The sequence below is a fragment of the Sarcophilus harrisii genome, chromosome 4, assembly GCF_902635505.1.
Source record: "Sarcophilus harrisii chromosome 4, mSarHar1.11, whole genome shotgun sequence".
Taxonomy (NCBI): domain Eukaryota; kingdom Metazoa; phylum Chordata; class Mammalia; order Dasyuromorphia; family Dasyuridae; genus Sarcophilus; species Sarcophilus harrisii.
Window position 1 is genome coordinate 304655230 of NC_045429.1, and position 20272 is coordinate 304675501.

At 33.2% G+C, this 20272-nt stretch overlaps 1 protein-coding gene and 1 long non-coding RNA gene across 3 annotated transcripts in view; one reads left to right on the forward strand and one right to left on the reverse strand.

The window, feature by feature from the left end:
- CCDC40 (coiled-coil domain containing 40) overlaps positions 1-17273 on the forward strand; it is a 92013-nt gene extending 74740 nt beyond the window's left edge. The window contains exons 18-20 of the mRNA XM_031965586.1: positions 4-192; positions 10467-10625; positions 16167-17273. Coding sequence (XP_031821446.1) covers positions 4-192; positions 10467-10625; positions 16167-16415 — 597 coding nt within the window. The 3' untranslated portion in view covers positions 16416-17273. The remainder of the gene's footprint in view (positions 1-3; positions 193-10466; positions 10626-16166) is intronic.
- LOC116423246 lies at positions 131-20245 on the reverse strand. Of its 2 annotated transcripts, none has more exons than XR_004233779.1 (3): positions 20166-20245; positions 1135-1227; positions 131-209 (listed from the first exon to the last, which is right to left on the reverse strand). It is a non-coding gene; the product is annotated as an uncharacterized LOC116423246 (long non-coding RNA). The 2 variants fall into 2 exon arrangements; XR_004233778.1 differs by having other exon boundaries at positions 133-209; positions 1142-1227.
- Between the last annotated feature and the right edge of the window lie 27 nt (positions 20246-20272).

A 20272-nucleotide genomic window follows, 5' to 3' on the forward strand; every position in this document is an offset into this window, starting at 1 on the left:
CAGGTTAAACTTGCACAATTGAAGAAGCAGCAAGAAAAAATGATTCGAGAAATGGAAGCAGCCGTCATTTCCAGAGACTCCTTTGTGACTCGAGGAGAAGGTCAAAACAAAATCGACAAGAAAGCACTTACTAGAACTAATTTTCACCACCAACAAATGGAGCTTAGGAAGAAAATCAGAGAAACTCAGAAGGTGGGTAAGCACTGCAACTAAAAGAAAGAAGAAAAACAAATATTTTAATTTTATATGACATTGGCTTAATCTCTTCTGCTAAATTCCTATTGTGATGCTTTATTGTGGCATGAAGGTGACTTTTGAGTCCTCACTCAAGTTCCAGCTGGCCCTGCCAAGCTGGAAAGGCTTCAAGTATGAGCCTGATGACAGACTCTGTGTCTCTAGTCTTAGGAAACAATAGTTTAATTTGTAGAACTTTGTTTACAAAGTTGATCACATTCACTTTGTTTTAGGCTTGACTTTTTGTTTGTTTTGTTTGGCAGGATTATTTTGAGAAGAATCATTTGCAGAAGTCCAATTTATTTTGTAAAAGCAATTCTTAGGACCCAAAAAATTTAATGATAATAGCTAATATTTATATATTAGTGTTCTAAGATTTGTAAAGCATTTATATGTAAATTTGATTTGATTCTCACAATAACCTGTGAGGTAGGTATTACTATTATTACCCTCATTTTATAAATGAAAAAACTGAGAAAGTTAATAGATTTGTTCAGGGACACAGCTAATAAGAATGAGAGGCAGGATTTAATAAATTCAAGTCTGATTTTCCTTACTCTAAGTCTACCACTCTATCCATTATACCATTCGATTGATTACTTAAAAATAAAACATTTCTTTGCAACAAAAAATAATATAATCTAAAGAAAACTGAAATACTAGCGAAAATGTTTATGTCTGCCAAATTAAAAATTCACTACTTAAAATTTCTAGGAAGCTATTAAAAATATTCGAAGATAACAATCAATCCCTGGTTAACAGAGATCAAAAGATAACATTAGAAATAATGTGAGGCTCACTAATAATTAAAGAGATACAAATTAAAACACCTTTACTTAAATAATAAAATTAAATAAATTAATTAAATTTAAGTAAAATTAATTAAATAATTAAAACTACCTTATACCTGATGAAGTAAGTGTGGCAGTGCAGAGAATTGTGGAAATCCCTTTTGAATGGAGGAGCAGGTTCTTCGTGAAACAATTCACGAACCTGAAATATTAATGGCAAAAATGGAGGTTTATTGTTGGATAGGAAGCCAGCTTTACTAGAAAGCCTGACTTACTCAGAGGCAAGTACTGTTAAAGAAATGAGGTGAGCACTGAGAAGAGAATGTGTCCACAAGCAGGCAGGGCCTACTTTAGACATTCTGCAAAGAATGAGTTTAGAAATTGCCCTTTAAAAAGGAATCTTGAGGCTCAGGTTTCATGTTGAAAAGAAAGCCAGTCTCCAGGTCTAGATGCTTAATCAATCGGCCTAGGTGTCCCAAAAGAATTTGAATGGGGATCTGGCTATCAAGCTATCAATGGGGGTGATTTGCCTTAGAAAGGGCCAGTCAGGAGGATATGTTCTCATAGACTCTCTGGAGTCTGGGGGTGAGGAATCAAAGGGGACAGAGTTTCAGAGTGTTAATTTTACAGATGAAAAGGGAACACAGTTTCAGAGTGATAATTTTAAAGGGAACACAGTTTCACATCCCTTCATCGCCCATCAAATTGTCAAAGATATGTAAAGGCTTTGGGGGGTTTGGGGATAAGTATTTTCATTACTGGTTTAGTTGCAAAGTAATATAACCGTTTTAGAAAGCAATCTGGCAAGATGCAAGAAGAGGTTTTTGTCATTGTTTCATTCTGTCTGAGACTTCATGACCCTATTTGGGATTTTCTTGATAAAGATATTGGAGTGGTTTTCCATTTCCTTCTCCAGATCATTTTATAGATGAGGAAACTGAGGCAAACAGGATTAAGTGACTTGCCAAAGATCACACAACTAGTAAATGTTTAAGATTGGATTTGAACTCAGCTCTTCCTGACTCAAGACCAGCACTCCATCCACTGAATCTTCTGGCTACCAATCTTTTTAGCAAGCAGTCTGACAAGATGAAAGAAAAGTTGCAAAAGTAATAATAGCCATGAATTATATTAAAGTTTAATTCTATTAAAGTAATTGTAATGCCAAAGAAACTGAGCAAGACAGAGATTAGAGACCAATTCAATAGTTTATTAAATGGAGAGAAATACTGGGACCAATGGATCCATGTTGATCCCAGGGCTAGACGAGACTATCTATCATCTCAAAGAATCTAGCCCTGAGTATCGGGGCAGCAGTGAGCTTTTAATGAAATAACAAGAACAATGACATAATGGAGGTACTAGGTGGGAATAACCTAATAGAGGGAGATTACTGATATTCTAATGACATCTAAAATGGATAAACCTTTATCTTGTCAAACATTAAGGAATGTCTATAAAACCTTTATCTCAAACATTAAGAGGGGACAGTTATAACCTAAGGCAGAATAACGAAATAGGACAATTGGAGGAACTGGTCACTCCATTAAAAGGAAACTTTGGCATAACATAATCATACTCATTAATTCATTTGCTGGGAATTCTTCTTGAAAACAGATCCCAAAATCAGAAATAATTTTAGAGAGAAATTTATTAGTTTATTTAGTAGAGAAAAGTGAACTAGTAAAGAGGTATGGCTCCCTCTTGCCCAGCCTCTGAAAGTTTTATGTTATACAGGATTTAGACAAGGATGCCCAGCAGAGGAAATATTAGAATCACACAAGTCAAAACACAGAAGAACCTCAAACACAAGGATGAGTGGACACATCATAAATCATAGGTGTGGTAAACCAAAACAAGAATGATTTGAGTAAGTCCAGTAGCTGGAGGAACTCTCCAGATACTTTATAGCCATCTCCATCATTCCTAGAAAGTTATTGGGGATCAGGCAAGATTCTGGATGTTGCTTTTAATCACATTTAAATTATATGATAATTTTTCTTTTTTTTTTAAATAATAGCTTCTTATTTTCAAAATACATGAAAAGATAGTTATCAACATTCACCCATACAAAATCTTGTGTTCCAAATTTTTCTTTCTTCCTTTCCCTCTACCTCCTTCCCTAGACAACAAGTAATTCAATATATAATTCAATTAAATGTGTGCAATTCTTCTATATTTCCATATTTATTGCTGCACAAGAAAAATCAGATCAAATAGGGAAAAATGAGAAAGAAAACAAGAAGCAAGCAAACAACAATAAAAAGTGTGAAAATATTTTGTTATTGAAATGCCGGAGAAACTGAGGCAGGAGAGAGATCAGAGAGTTTTCAATATTTTATTAATTGGAGAGTATAATTGACTGGACAGTACTCTCGTCTCAAATTATCCAGTCAGATAAAGATATACTGGGACCAAGGAATCCATGTTGGTCCCAGGGCTGGAGGAGACTGTTATAGCCAGTAGCCAGCCTCCAGCAATGAATAGGAGAAACCCAGCTTCTTAAATACCCCCTAGAAACAAAGAAGGGTAAGAAGGCTGGGAAAACTTCTGTCAGAATGGGGGGAGACAATAAATCCTAAAAGCCAAGAGACAGGATGTCTGAATACACAGAGATAAAGATGTCAGTGAGGTCTTGAGGGATATTGTAAATTCTTGAGGAAAGGGAAAAGTCAGCAGGTCTGCTCTCATTTATCTTGCTAACAATTTATAACCTTAGAGTAAACGGTTCCCAATCTTAATGGACCAGAAGGGGTTTTTACAGTTTTAAGGAACTGAGACAAAGGAAACTAGTTCAGAGAAACCGAGTCAGAACAGTTAAAGAGAACTGTGGCATAACATTATGAAACAACACTCAATTCCCACAGTACTCTTTCTGGGTGTAGATGGCTCTCTTCTTCACAAGACCATTGGAACTGGCCTGAGTTACCTCATTGTTTAAAAGAGCCATGTCGAACATAATTGATCATCACATACTCTTGCTGTTCCCATGTACAATGTTCTCTTGGTTCTGCTCATTTCACTTAGCATTAGTTCATGTAAGTCTTACCAGGCTTCTCTCAAATCATCCTATAATCACTTGTTATAGAATGATATTATTCCATTACATTTATATATCACAACTTATTCAGCCATTTTTCAACTGATGAGCATATAGGTTTGCATATATAAATCCTTTTTCCTTTTTTATGATCTCATCAGAATACAGACCCAGTAGAGACACTGCTGGATCAAAGGGTATGCTCGGTTTTATAGCCCGTTGGGCATAATTCCAGATTGCTCTCCAAAATAGTTGGGTCATTTAACACAACAATGCATTAGTGTCCCAGTTTCCCATATCCCCTCCAACATTTATCATTATCTTTTCCTGTCATCTTAGCCAATCTGAGAGATGTATATTGGTACCTCAGAGTAGTCTTAATTTGCATTTCTCTGATCATTAGTAATTTAGAGCATTTTTTCATAAGACTATAGATGGTTGTAATTTCTTCATCTGAAAATTGTCTGTTCATATCCTTTGACCATTTATCAATTGGAGAATGGCTTGTATTCTTATAAATTTGAGTCAGTTATTTGTATATTTTGGAAATGAGGCCTTTATCAGAACCTTTGAATGTAAAAATGTTTTCCCAGTTTATTGCTTCCCTTCTAATTTTGGTTGCATTGGTTTTGTATGTACAAAAACTATTTAACATAATGTAATCAAAATTATCCATTTTGCGTTTTACAATGTACCCTAGTTCTTTGGCCACAGATTCCTTCCTTCTCCACAGAGCTGAGAGGTAGACTATTCTTTGTTCTTTTAATTTGCTTTTAGTGTCACCCTGTTTAAATCATGAACCCATTTCAATATTATCTTGGTATAGGATGTTAGGTGCTATAGGTCCGTGCCTAACTTCTGCCATACTATTTTCCAATTTTCCCAGAAATTTTTGTCAAAAAGTGAGTTCTTATCCTAGAAGCTGGGGTCTTCGGGTTTATCAAACACTAGATTACTATAGTCATTGATTATTGTGGTTTGTGAATCTAACTTATTCCACTGATCAACTACTTTATTATCTATTTATTTATTTTAAATTTTAATGTTTTTATTGACCTAGATTGTCCCGGTTCTTAAGTCAAGGATTTTTACTTAAACTTTTCAGAACCTTCATTTCATCTTTTTTTTTTTTTTAATTAATAACTTTTTATTGACAGAACCCATGCCAGGGTAATTTTTTACAACATTATCCCTTGTACTCACTTCTGTTCCAATTTTTCCCCTCCCTCCCTCCACCCCCTCCCCCATATGGCAAACAGTCCTATACATGTTAAATAGGTTAAAGTATATCCTAGATACAATATATGTGTGCAGAACTGAACAGTTCTCTTGTTGCACAGGGAGAATTGAATTCAGAAGGTAGAAATAACCCAGGAAGAAAAACAAAAATGCAAACAGTTTACATTCATTTCCCAGTGTTCTTTCTTTGGGTGTAGCTGCTTCTGTCCATCACTGATCAATTGAAACTGAGTTAGATCTTCTCTTTGTCAAAGAAATCTACTTCCATCAGAATACATCCTCATACAGTATCATTGTTGAAGTATATAATGATCTCCTGGTTCTGCTCATTTCACTTAGCATCAGGTCATATAAGTCTCTCCAAGCCTCTCTGTATTCATCCTGCTGCTCATTTTTTACAGAACAATAATATTCCATAACATTCATATGTCACAATTTACTCAACCATTCTCCAATTGATGGGCATCCATTCATTTTTCAGTTTCTAGCCACTACAAACAGGGCTGCCACAAACATTTTGGCACATACAGGTCCCTTTCCCTTCTTTAGTATCTCTTTGGGGTATAAACCCAGTAGTAGCACTGCTGGATCAAAAGGTATGCACAGTTATCAAACTGTTATCAAAAACAAAAACAAAAAAGTTATCAAACTTTTTGGGCATAATTCCAGATTGCTCTCCAGAATGGTTGGATTCGTTCACAACTCCACCAACAATGCATCAATGTCCCAGTTTTCCCTCATCCCCTCCAACATTCATCATTATTTTTTCCTGCCATCTTAGCCAATCTGACAGGTGTATAGTGGTATCTCAGAGTTGTATTAATTTGCATTTCTCTGATCAATAGTGATTTGGAACACTCTTTCATATGAATGGAAATAGTTTCAATTTCATCATCTGAAAATTGTCTGTTCATACCCTTTGACCATTTATCAATTGGAGAATGGCTTGATTTCTTATAAATTAGAGTCAATTCTCTATATATTTTAGAAATGAGGCCTTTATCAGAACCTTTAACTGTGAAGATGTTTTCCCAGTTTGTTGCTTCCCTTCTAATCTTTTTTGCATTTGTTTGTTTGTACAAAGGCTTTTTAATTTGATGTAATCAAAATTTTCTATTTTGTGATCAATAATGGTCTCTAGTTCATCTTTGATCACAAATTTCTTCCTCCTCCACAAGTCTGAGAGATAAACTATCCTATGTTCCTCTAATTTATTTATAATCTCATTCTTTATGCCTAAATCATGGACCCATTTTGATCTTATCTTGGTATACGGTGTTAACTGTGGGTCCATGCCTAATTTCTGCCATTCTAATTTCCAATTATCCCAGCAGTTTTTTGTCAAATAATGAATTCTTATCCCAAAAGTTAGGATCTTTGGGTTTGTCAAACACTAGATTGCTATAGTTGACTATTTTGTCTTGCGAACCTAACCTGTTCCACTGATCAACTAATCTATTTCTTAGCCAATACTCCTTCACAATCTTATACCACAATTTGTTCAGCCATTCCCTAAAATTGATGAGCATCCCCTCAATTTCCAATTATTTGTCACCACAAAAAGAGTTGCTATAAATGGTTTTGTACCTATAGAACCTTTTCCTTTTTCTTTGATTTCTTGGGGATTCAGACTTAGTTGTGGTACTGCTGGGTTAAAGTGTATGCACAGTTTTATAGCCCTTTGAGCAGGGAAGTTCTAGAAATTATGTCACCGTAGAGAGTTGATATTAATGTTACAAATTAAGAACAGAATGTTTCTCAAACAGAAAGAAAAAACAAGTAAAAAATGCTAATTGTGATGTTAGATTATAACAGTAAAGTTTCAGGGACTTCTATGATAAGAGAAAGATAGTGTAATTTTTTGAGTACTGACTTTGTCTATTCCATTAAAAAAAAAAAGTATCATTTGCTGATTGATGCATTCCATTATTTGCACAGAGGCTCTTTTGCTTTGATAAGAAACTAGTAGCATTTAAAAATGTGACAGTTTAATAAATTTTAGCTAAAACTTATGCATTAATTTCAATTATCTATAACTTTAAGACCTTAATGATGAGGTTTAGATTTGGGTACCCAAATGAAAATGAGGTCTAGTGTCAGGTTTGGGAGTCAAATAGAGCTCCCCTGCAACCCCTTTGGATTTGGCACAAGGGTGGAGAGTTAAATGAGGTCTAGTGGTGGTGCAAGAGTCCCCTGTAAAGGAATTTACAGACCCGAAAAACTAGATTGATAAAGGAGGTTTATTAGGGGGTTTGGAAGTAAGGTTAAAGTCTAGTTAGTAAAAGGTGTTAAGTAAAGAGAAGAGGGAACCAGAAACAGTATTCCAGTGGGCAGAAAGTCCTTGGTGCCAGGCATGGTGCTGGCATGTTTAGACCTTCTGCAAAGAGAGGACTCCAGCTTTGCTCTTTTATAATGAGAGATTTAACTAAAGGGGCCCGTGGTCGGAGTCCCAAGTTGGCTCAGATCCAGATGGGGGGGCTGGGACAAGCTTGAATCTCCTATTGGAATTCAATGGGGTGCTTTTGACCAGGATTTGTGAATCAAAGGTCCTAGCTTCTTGAATTGATAATGCATCAACTAGGAGGGATTGGGAATCAGAAAGAAATAAATCAATCTGAAAGGACTAGTTTCTTAAAGGGACCACAACCCACTTCATTAAGATTATGCTTACTTTTTGCCAAACTCCGGGATGTATTAGCTCTTTAATTTTATAGCCAGCCTCAACTCTTTTTCCAGTTTAACCCATTTTCCCTTCAGCCACTAAGTGATTTTCCTAAAAAGAAATTCACACCACCACCCCTTCTACCCTCCACTCAAAAAACCCCAGGGGCTTTCTCTTGCCCCCAGGAGTAAATAAAAAAGTCCTTTACAATCAAACCCCGTTCTACCTTTCTTATTCTCCTTTAAACAGAGAGAAGGGTTCAGTGGATAGTGCACTGAGGAGTAAGAACAAATAATTCATATCTGACCTCAGACACTTGTTAACTGTGTGATCTCGGGCATTTCCTCATTTCCTTATAGCCTCATTTCCTCACCTTTGTTGTTGTTCAGTTGTTTTAGTCATATTCAACCCTATGGTCCCCTCCCCCTTTTGGGGTTTTCTTGGTAAAGATACTGGAGAAGTTTTATATTTCTTTCTCTAGCTCATTTTAGAAATGAGAAAACTGAGGCAAAGAAGGTTAAGTGACTTGTCCAGGGGCACACAAATTACTAAGTGTCTGAGGCCAGATTTAAACTCATAAAGATGAGACTTTCTGACCCCAGGCCAAGCACTGTATCCACAGGGCTACTTAGCTGGCCAATATAAAATAAGAATAATAATCATATTTAAGTTCCCTGAGTTGTTGTGAAAATCAAATGGGATAATATTTGTAAACTGCTTAGCACATGCCTGGCACCTAGTGGACACTTAAAAAATGCTTATTCCCCTTTCTCTTACCTTCTGTTTACTGGCCTATTTGTTCCTCACACAGGATTTTTCTTCTCTATGCTTTTTCACTGGTTTAATTTATACTTGGAATGCTTTTTCATTTCACCTCCATTTCCACATAAAACTCTCTTTTTTGGGTTTTAAAGTCCTTTATAGCCTGATCCCATTTTAAATTTGCAATTTTCTTATATGTTACACCTTTTAATACTTTTCATTCCACTATAATTGCTAATTTTGTATTTCCCACCATCATATTCCTGAGGATTGTATTTCCCACTATTCTCATCAGATTACATGAGGGTAGGGATGATGTCATAATAATAACAATTGACATTTATAGACTATCTTAAGGTTTGCAAAGTATTTCATATCATTTGATCCTCACAACAATTTGAAAAGGTAAGAACTAAAGATTATATTAGACCTATTTTAAAATTAAGAAATTGGATATATAGGATATATTTAAGTAACTTGCCCAAAAATCCTATAATTAGTGTCAGAAATAGGATTTAAGCTCAGAGCAACTCCAAATCCAATGCTCGATCTGCTACATCATACTATTACTCCTTTCTAATTATACCTTCCCATCACTTGTTCCTTTGAATACATGTTGAATTAATTGAATGGAGAGCATGCAGTAATTCCCTGTCAAACCCAGACTCCTTTTAGTTTTCAAAGTCTACTCCTTTTAGTTTTCAAAGTCTTCCATATCTGATCCAATTCTACTGTCCATCCAATCCTGTTTCTAATTTCTCTACAATGTTGCTCTTTTCAGGTCAGTCCAGTTTTCTTGCTATTCTCCATGTGTGCCATATGTATTTCTGCCACCATGTTTATACCAAGATAACTGGCATTTTTAATGGAGCTTTAAGCTTTGGAAAGTCCTCTCTTTACATCTATTATCTCATTTGACCCTCACCACAATTCTGAGAAATACAGCAGGTTACTGTGTTATTCCCATTTTACAGATTAAGAAACGGATTTAGAATAAAAGAGTGGGTGATTTGCTCATTGACATATAGATAGGATTTGGGTCTCCACAGCATGTTTTCTTATTTCATTATACTGCTTCCTGCACAAATCTGTCTTCCTTCCTTCATCTACTAAACTCTTACTTATTCCTCAAAGTAGTAATATTAAACTGAAATAGAAATGGGGCTATTAAACTGCACATAAGATTTTTCTTTAAGCTGTATATTGACTTAGAAAACTAATTATTAATATATCTCTGTTCCTTTTTTTTTACATTTTGTTAAATATTTCGCAAGCACATTGTAAGCTGGTTTGGCCACACTCAGGGAATGTTGTGAGTCAATGTAGTTATTACAAATGTATATGATAACCTCTCTTATGGTATATCCCAAGTCCTCCAAGAAGTTTTCTCCAGCTTATTCAAGCCTACATGGAACTTGCTTTCCTTTGAGGTATTGCATTCTATTACATTAGCATGTTATAGAATAACATTATTCTTGTTTTCTCAGTGTTTCATTTTTAAATCTTGTCTCCCTGGGAGCTGAGGCAGATAAAATATACATCTTTTATATTCTCAATGCCTAGAATTTTATATTCCCATCAAGGTCTTTATACACTATGTCAGGTACATATTGTATACTTAATATTTAGTATAGATAATTGATTTATTGATCAATTATTGTGACTTTTTACAATTGGCAGGAACCAAAAGAATATCTTTATTTATAGTTTTAATCTTGGAATCCATTTTTTTTCATAGTTTACTGAAGACTGCAACCAAAGCATCTCTGAGATGGAAGAAACTCAAAAATGCCTAAATGATTCTCTTGCAGAAAAGCAGAAAAAACTTACCCACCTGCAGAAAGAGGTTGACCAACTTGACGCCACTATCAGTAACCTCATAGAACTTAAGAGACAGGTAAATAGATTCTTTTGTTCAATCAAATAGACAGCAGAATCTAAAAATTCTATATTGTTTTATAGAACTGGTATAGTTCCATAAATTAGAACTGCTAAATCCCTCCCCAGCCCAGAGGGAAAGGGGTCAGGGTGTCCGAGCTACGTCCAGGCCGCAGAGCACTAAGAGCACAAACTCTGTATTTTAGGCTATTAATGCTACCAGATACTGCATTGCTAATGAGCTTTTGTTTGATAACATCTTACTAGATAAATTAGGTCCCTTGACCATGGCAATTAGAGTAAGGACATTCTGGGTGATTTATAAGAATTTTAAAATGAGAAGAGATTCAGTTTCTCCCACTCATTCAAATTATTATATTTGGCAGCAAAGTCTTCTCCAACTGAATAATTATGTGATAACTCAGTGCCCAGTGAGTTAGGAAAGATAAAAGGTGGGGGGAGTCCACAACAAGATTTGCATTTCCAAATAAGCTGACTGAGGCCTCAGAAGGATGTCAAAGGATATTTCAGTCCTCCAAATATGCAATCCAGTCGGGGTGCTGATATAGTAGTTTACTAAAATGGCTTTGTAGCTTTCCCTTTTGTATATGTGGTACCCCCTCTGAACTCTCTCTACCAACTTTCATTTGCCAGTTGGGTCTTCTGGGGAATGATACTCTTTAGATCCATCTCCTAAAACCATACATCAGAGTCCCTATCAATAATACATCTGCCTTTTATTTCAATTGGCCAGAAGATGCAATTCACTCAAGACAAGACATTTACCAAGTGGCATATTACAGCAGCAATACAAAGCATTTCCTTCAAAAACATGGAATTTTCCCACAAATATAATAGGGCTAGAAGCTGGAACTGAAACTCTGTTCTGTTCCTGGTATCTGAGCCACACTATTGCTACTTGCTTCTTTTCTAATTTTTAGGAAACTTAGATACTATAGATAATATTGAATGGGAATATAAAGTAAATACCTATTTCTAAGCTTTGTGTGGCATCTTTAAAAAAAGATAGAATTAGGGCATAAAAACTCATATAAATGTAGAAAAGCAAAAATATTAAATGCATCCTTTCTGAATCATGATGGAAAAAAATACATTTAGTAAATACTTTTTGAAATATAGATTAAAAATTAATTGGAAATTAAATTATCCAATCCTAAAGAATGAATGGATCAAATAATAAATAATCGAAACCATCAACAGTTTCATTAAAAACAATGACAACAGTGAAACAACATACCAAAATTTATGGGATGTAAAAAAAAAAAGGAATTAATGAAAATTTTATGTCATATTTCTAAATGCTTATGTCAAAAAAAAGAAAAAAGATAAAGAACAGTTCAATAAATTGGGCATGCAAGTAAAAAAAACCCTAGAAAAACAACAAATGAAAAATACCCAATTAAATGCCCAAATAGAAATCCTCAAAAATCAAAGGAGAGATTAACAAAAATGAAAGTTAAAAAATGAATTAAACTTAAAAAACTAAGTGATGATTTTGTGACATAAATGATAAAGTGAATCAACCATTGGCTAATTTAATTTTTAAAATGAAAGAAGAAAAACTAATTACTAGTATCAAAAATTAAAAGGGTGAATACACAATAAAGATGAAGTTAAAACAATTATTAGGATCTAGTTTGCCCAATTTTATGCTAATAAAACTATCTAAATTAAATAGGATATCTCTAAATATTTAAATTGTCTAGATTAACAAGGAGGAAGAAAAATATTTAAATAACCCTATCTAGAAAAAGAAATTAAACAATCCATAAATGAATTACCTAAGGGGGAAAAAAATACAAGATGTATCTGCAATTGAATTTTATCAAACATTGAAAGAACATTTAATTTATAAATTGTTTTTAAAAATAGGCAAAGGAGTCTTACCAAATTCTTTCATGACACAAATATGGTGATGATACCTAAACCAGGAAGAACAAAAATATATATAGACTGATTTTCCTAATGTTGATACAAAAATATTAAATAAAATACTAGCAAGGAAATTATAGCAATATCTCAGAAAGATCATATATTATGACTAAATGGGATTTATACCAGGAATGCAAGGTTAGTTCAATATTAGGAAAATTATAAGCATACCTGACCATATCAATAACCAATAACAACAAAAATCATATGATTATATCAGTATATGCAGAAAAAGATTTTGACAAAACTCAATATCATTATTATTCAAATCACTAAAGGAAAAAATGGAGCTTATTTTAAAATCATAAGTAGTATGTCTTCTAAAACAAAAACAAATATTATCTGTATTGGGGTATAAACTAGAAGCCTTTCCAATAAGATTAAAGATGAAGCAAAGATGTCCATTATTATTTGTATCATATTAGAATTGTTTTCCATAGCAATAAGAGAATAAAAATATTAAGGACATATAGCAAGGAAACAAAACTCACTTTTTGCAAATGATATGATGATATACTTAGAGAACCTATGGAGTAAACTAAACTTCTAGTCAAAACAATTAACAACTCTAGTAAATTGCAGGATATTAAAAAAACACACACACAATTCATCAGCATTTCTATATATTATCAATAAAAGAAAAAAAGAAGAGATAGAAAAAATAGCTGAAGAAAGTATAAAATACTTGGGAGTATACTTGTCAACACATATATGGAAATTATATAAACACAATTATGAAATCTTTTCATACAAAGATAGATTTAAAGAATTGGAGAAATATGAACTTCATATGGGTAGGCCAAGCCAATATAATAAAAATGACAATACTGCCTAAATTAATCTACTTTTTCAATGTCATATCAATCAAATTACAAAAAAAGTCATTTCTGGAGCTAGAAAAAAATTGGGGGATCACAGACAGAAAAAATTGTCAGACCTATAGAGAAGAGTTCATAGTCAAGAAGAAACAGAGAACATCATAAAGGGATAAAATAGATAATTTGCAAGTAGACCTCAATACAAACAAGTGGAAACAGGTGAGAGGAACAACTGACACTTGAAACTCACTCATCCAAGTAAAAGAATGAACAAATACTCACACAGTTGGATGTAGAAGTACTTTTACTCAACAAGGAAATAGGAAGAAAAGAGGAGAAGAAAGAGGGAATTAAAGGGAAGATAAATAAAAGATAGAATTAGGCCTAAGCAGAACAAACTCTTAAGGAGGTACAAAAATATTTCTAGCTCTTTTTGAGGTGGCAAAGAATGAGAGTTTTGAGGGAGTACCTATCAGTTGGAGAATGGCTGAACAATTTATGGTATATGAATGAGATGGAATACTATTATGTTGCAAGAAAACATAAAGGAGATGGTTCTAGAAAAACCTGAGAAAACTTAAACTGATCCAGAGTAAAGTAAATAGAACAAAAAAAAAAAAAAAAAAATTACCAAGAGAATAATGACAACAATATAATAAAGGCAAACCACTTTGAAAGAATTACGAACTCTGATCATTATAATGATGTGATGCCAGAAGACCAGGGATGAAACAAGCTATACAACTTTTTATGAGAGGTGAAGGATTCAGAATACAGACTGTGAGATATTTCTTGGACATGGCAATGTAGAAATTTGTCTTTCTTAACTATACATGTTTTTAATGGTTGTTTTCCTTTCATTATATATTAGGAGAAGGAGGAAATAAGAATAAAATAATGCTGATTGAAAAAAATATTTAGATTGGGAAAAAGACTAATATAGGTTTTAGAGAGACTTCTTTATCATCCTAGGAGCAAGGAGACCATTAGAACAAAATGAATACTTAATCTTTGAATTACATAATTAGAGATAGAGGGATAGATGTCTTCAGCTGGATTTATGGATTAAAAGCAAAAGAAAGTGAGAAACAATTAGAATTATACCAATATTAGGATATATCCAATTAATATTAGCGTGAATCTTCTTGAAAGTTCTGCTTCTTTAGCTTAAAGAAGGCCAAAGTCTCCCATTGCCTCCAGGGCCATCTATAGTTATCCTGATTTGTAGCTTAGCACTAGACCCAATTGACTCTGGAGGGAAGTGACTTCACACAGCCTCCCGAAGGACAGCAATATAGCCAATATCAAAAGGCTGTTATTCTCACAACTAAATATCAGAGGCTCTCTAATGGCAGTGCTTACAGCTTTTCCCCTTGGAATTATTTTTGAATATACAAAGATCCAAACAAAAAGGTAGAATAGCTTAATTATTAATATATTTGTATCTGTGTTTTCAAACAATATCAATGCTGTTTTTATTCTCAGAGGATGATACTTGCAGTTATTAAATTTTCAGAAGACATCTTCATATGTAGCATAAGAAAACCTTATAGACACCACAAACCAAAGACTATAAAATGAATCCTGGAAGTCATAGTTTAAGTCCCTCAAAACTAAGAATAAAATTTTAATTGCCTCATTTTTGTTCCTTGTTGAAAATCTTCCTCTCCCACCTTAACCTTCTCCTTGCTTTGATCTTCCTTTTAATTTGTATGTTTCAAGAACAGAGTTTCCCTTCTGGAATGAATACAACAAATTTCTCCAGTCGGCAAATTGTAGTTTGTTCTCTTGGAGGAGCTGCAATAATATCTTTCTGTCTTTAACTGTTTGTTTCATTTGATCATTCCAAACTTAGTTTGAGCCTAATGTTGGTGACTCTATGGCAAATAAATAATTCTGCTATGTTCAGGACCAGCTGGCTTCATTTTATCCTATGATCTCAAAGGTACCTCTAACCTTGGTCAGCTTTCAAGATAAAATACATGGTTATGAAGAGAATGAGCCAAAAAACAATTACTAAATCACTGCAAATTGACCCATGCTATTAAAATTTTTTTAAATGCATTTTTTCCAATGATTGGTCAATGGCTATTTATTTTTATATAAGAAAAATGGCAGTTACCATTATGTAGAAACCAGCTGTTAACTTATTCTCCTTTCTCCTTCCTTATTCCTTCAAATGTTAATAGATTTATGAAGGGTGAAGACTTCAGGTAATTTTGTTGTTAACCAGATTAAAACACTGGTGATTCTTAGGATAATGGGCTAATTGGTCCTTGAATCACAGACATATTTTACTATCACTAGGCCATATTGAAAGTATTTCCACAGCTCATATTCTTCTGGCATAGCTTTTAAGAGTTCAGCTTCACCACCAGAAAACAATGAGACATCAACATAGATGATGTGAAAGGAAGTTGAAATGACAATGGAAAACAAATTCAAAATGCCATTTTAATTTTTTCTAATATTTGCAGAAAAAAAATTTATGGTTGTCTTGATGAGTTTGACTTTTGCCTCCTTTCTTCTGCTACTTTCTTCACCCCTGTCTTGGATTCCAATGAATCGGGTTTGAACTTGGGCTATATTCCTCTTTCATTCTAGTTAAGACAATTAGACAAGATCTACTTGACTACTTAATCTGTGGGAATATTTCAACATACACCTTTATCTAAAGATTCCATTTTTCAGTGATTATTGCTTATAACTATTGTCTTCTCATGATGATCATTTGCTGAGGTTGTATTATATTTTACTCGTAGTCTAATATCTCTCTTTTATTTTCTAAGAACTTTACAGAACTTGTAATGCTTCAGAAGCGTGCTAAGTATCTCCAGGCTACAAAGGAAGGAAAGCATGTATGTTTGTTCCGATCTATACAATCTCTGCAGAAAGAAAGACAGAAACAGGAAACCCGAATGAACCTCATAGGCAGCATTCTCGACCATGTTAAAAATGAATATCCCCATTTCCAAGCGGCACTTCAAAAGCTCGACCAGGCAATATCAGCCAAGCCAGATTTAAGTCTGCCTTCTTAGAAAACAGAGTCGACTATATCTCCTGAAACAAGCTTGTCAGAGTGGAAATGTGTCGATTTCAACTAAGCAGAACCACATTTTAACTATTTTTTTCTCTAAACAAAGAATATACTTGCACGATAATGGTATTTTAAGAAAAATGACCAGACCAATAGAGCAAGATTTTAAAATACCCCTAAAGAAAACCTTAATCAAATAATCTATGAAATCTTTACTTCTTTGATTCCAAATATATATCTTCTGAATACAAACCAAAATGTCCAAGTTATACAAATTAAAATAAAGGAAATCATAATTTCATTTATTTGGAATCAAAATGGTCTCAAGGAAATGTTTATCCTTTTGTCATCACAAATTTTAGAAGTTTACAGCACAAGGGAGAAAGGAGTATTATGTCTTGAGAGCAAAGATCCTTTAAAGAAACTATCTTTGGTCTTTAAAGAAACTTTAAAGTACTAGCGTGTTTTTGAGAACTAAGACACAATTTTTATTCTTTGGTGGCTCACATAACAAAAGTCTGAGAAATTCTTTTTTCCCACAGATGGAGTTCTCACAGGCACTAAATCTATATGAAATAAAAGAGGTCCTTAGTCACATTAAACTTAAACATTAAATTATAATTAAGCTTATAGTGACTTTAATACAGATGAGAACTGAACATTATGGTTTTTAATATTAGAAATATTTGTTGCATTTCACCTATTCATTTATTTCCCCCACATCGAAAACTATGATGCTTTACTCCCCTTCTCTCAATTTATAATTGTCCACTACTTTGAACCCTGTATAGAACAAAGAAAGTGTTGTAAGATAACTTAAAATTTAAAACTTGTTTCAGTAGCAAAATAAAAAATTAATGTAAAATTTGTCTTTTGATTTTTCATTTTCAAAAGCATTAAGCATTTTAAATCAATTAAGCATTTTTAAATACCTACTATATGCCAGGCACTCTGCTAGATGCTAGATATAAGAATAAAAATAATAATTATAGCATTTACATAGCACCTACCATGTGTCAGACACAGTGCTAAACACTTTACAAAATATTTCATTTGATTCTCATAACAACCTTAGGCGGGAGGTACTATTATCCACATTTTACATTTTAGAAAACTGAGGCAAATAGAGGTTAAGTGATTTGCCCAGGATCACACAGCTAGTAAACATCTGAATTTAGATTTGAACTCAGGTGGTCTTGACTTCAGTAGGAGGGCAAAGCAATAGGAGAAAGGGAGTGAATGATAAAAGTAGGGCAGATAAAAGGTAGTGATCAGAAGCAAAACAGACTTAGGTGCAAGAATATGGAATTCTGCTGAGAGGAAGTACTTAGAAGAAACTTTATATCTTTAAATTCTTATACCAATAAAAGAGAGAAAATCAATGAATCAAATAGGCAACTAAAAAATAGAAAAACAACAAATATTAAATTTCTAATTAAGCACCAAAATGGAAATCCTAAAAATCAAAGGAAAGATTAATAAAATTTAAAGTTAAAAAAAATTGGCTAATAATTAAAACTAAAACGTGGTTTTATGAAAAAGCCAATAAAATAGATACACCGTTGGTTAATTTGATTTTTAAAAAAATAGAATACTAGTGTCAAAAATGAAAAGGGTGAATGCACCACCAATGAAAATGAAATCAATGCAATTGTGAGGAGCAATTTTCCCCAATTATATGTTAGTAAACTGACAACTTAAGTAAAATGAATGATATTTATAAATATATAAACTGCCTAAATTAATAGAAGAAGAAATAAAATACTTAATCACAAAAAGAAATCAAACAAATCATAAATGAGCTCCCTAAAAAAATCCTCAGCACCAGATGGATTCATAAATGAATCCTACCAAGCATTTGAGGAACAATTAATCCTAATACTATATCTGATATCTGAAAAAAAAAAAAAGGTAAAGGAGTCCCACAAAATTCTTTTTATGACATAAAGATGATTTTGATACCTAAACCAAGAAAAGCAAAAACAAAGAAAGAAAACTGTAAACCAATTAATGAGTATCAATGCAAAAATTTTAAATAAAACACTAGGAAAAAGACCACAACAATATATCACAAAGACCATACACTATGACCAGGTGGGATTTATACCAGAAATTCAGGGATGGTTCAATATTAGAAAAACTATAATTATAATTGAAAGTATCAGTAACAATACCAACAAAAATCATATGGTTTTATCAATAAATTCAGAAAAAGCCTTTGACAAAACACAATACCCATTCCTATTAAAAATAATAGAAAGTACAAGAATCAATAGAATGAATAGTATGAAGCACTAACTATAATGGCAATAAATCTGAAGTCTTCTAGAGATTAAGGATGAAAAAGGCTATCCATTATCATTGCTGTTATTCAACTTTGTATTAGAAATACTAACAATAGCAATAAAATAAGAAAGAGAAATTGAAGGCATAAATATAAGCAATGAGGAAACAAAACCATTACTCTTTTCTGATGATGTGATGGTATACTTAGAGAAACAATTAGAAAAAATAATCAAAACACTTAACAATTTCAGCAAAGTTGCAGGACATAAAATAAACCCAAACAAATCATTCAAAATTCTATATTCTACAAACAAAACCCAGCAGCAAGAAATAGAAAGAGAAATGATATTTAAAATAACTGCAGACAATATAAAATAACTTAGGAGTCTACCTGGGACTTTATGGACACAATTATAAACCATTTCACACAGATAAAATCAGATTTTAAAAATTGGAGAATATTAATTGTTCATGGCTAGGCTGAGCCAGTCTAATAAAAATTATAATCTACCTAAGTTAATTTACCTTTTCTGGCCATAACAATCAACCTATCAAAGAACTATTTTAACGAACCAGAAAAAATAGTAACAATTCATCTGGCAGATCAAAAGATCAAAACTATCAATGGGAATCAGTTTTTTTTTTTAAGTATTTATGGAGAGTTTAGCAGTTTCAGATTTCAAATTGTATTACAAAGCAGTAATTATCAAAACAATCTAAGATTGGTTAAGAAATACAGTGGCAGATCAGTGAGACAGACCAAGTACATATAGTAGTAAATCACCATTGTAATCTACTGTTTGATAAACCCAAAGATATAAATTTTTGGGTTAAGAATTCAACAGTTGACAAAAATTTCTGGGAAAACTGGAAAGCCGTTTAGCACAAAACTATGCATAGACCAACATCATATACATATATCAAGATGAGCTCATAGTAAATCCATGAGTTAAACATAAAAAGTACGATCATAAGAAAATTGGGGGATCACAGAAAAAAAATTAATTGCCATCTCTATGGACAAGCGAAGAATTAATGACCAAACAAGAGCTAGAGAGGATCATGGAAACAAAATCAATGATTTTAATTATATGAAATTAAGGGGCTTTTGCTCAAACAAAATTAATGCAGCCAAAATTAGAAGAAAACAGGAAAGAGGAAATTTTTTACAGTAAGTTTCTCTGATAAAAGTTTCATTTCTCAAAACAAACTAAGCCAAATCGTTTTGTTTCTCGTAATCCTCTCATCTCGTTTGGGCATAAACTCTTCCCTTATCTATAGATATGATAGTTATTTCTTTTTCCGTAAATTGTTTGGGAGGGAGGGGTCTGGACCTATTTTGAACTCATCTTGGTACGCCCGGGATACTAAGGCCCTTTTTATCTCGAGGACTAGGGCTTTTTATTTCCAACAAAACACTTAATTGCATATATTAAACTTTTTTATATTTTATGTTGCTGCTGACCTGTAGTGGCCTAAAGTCCTAAATTAAAAGGCCGGTGAAGCATTTGGCGCCACCAGCTTCCGTAAACTAGGATTTCAGCGAGTCTTGCACAAGCCACGCCTCCCTTT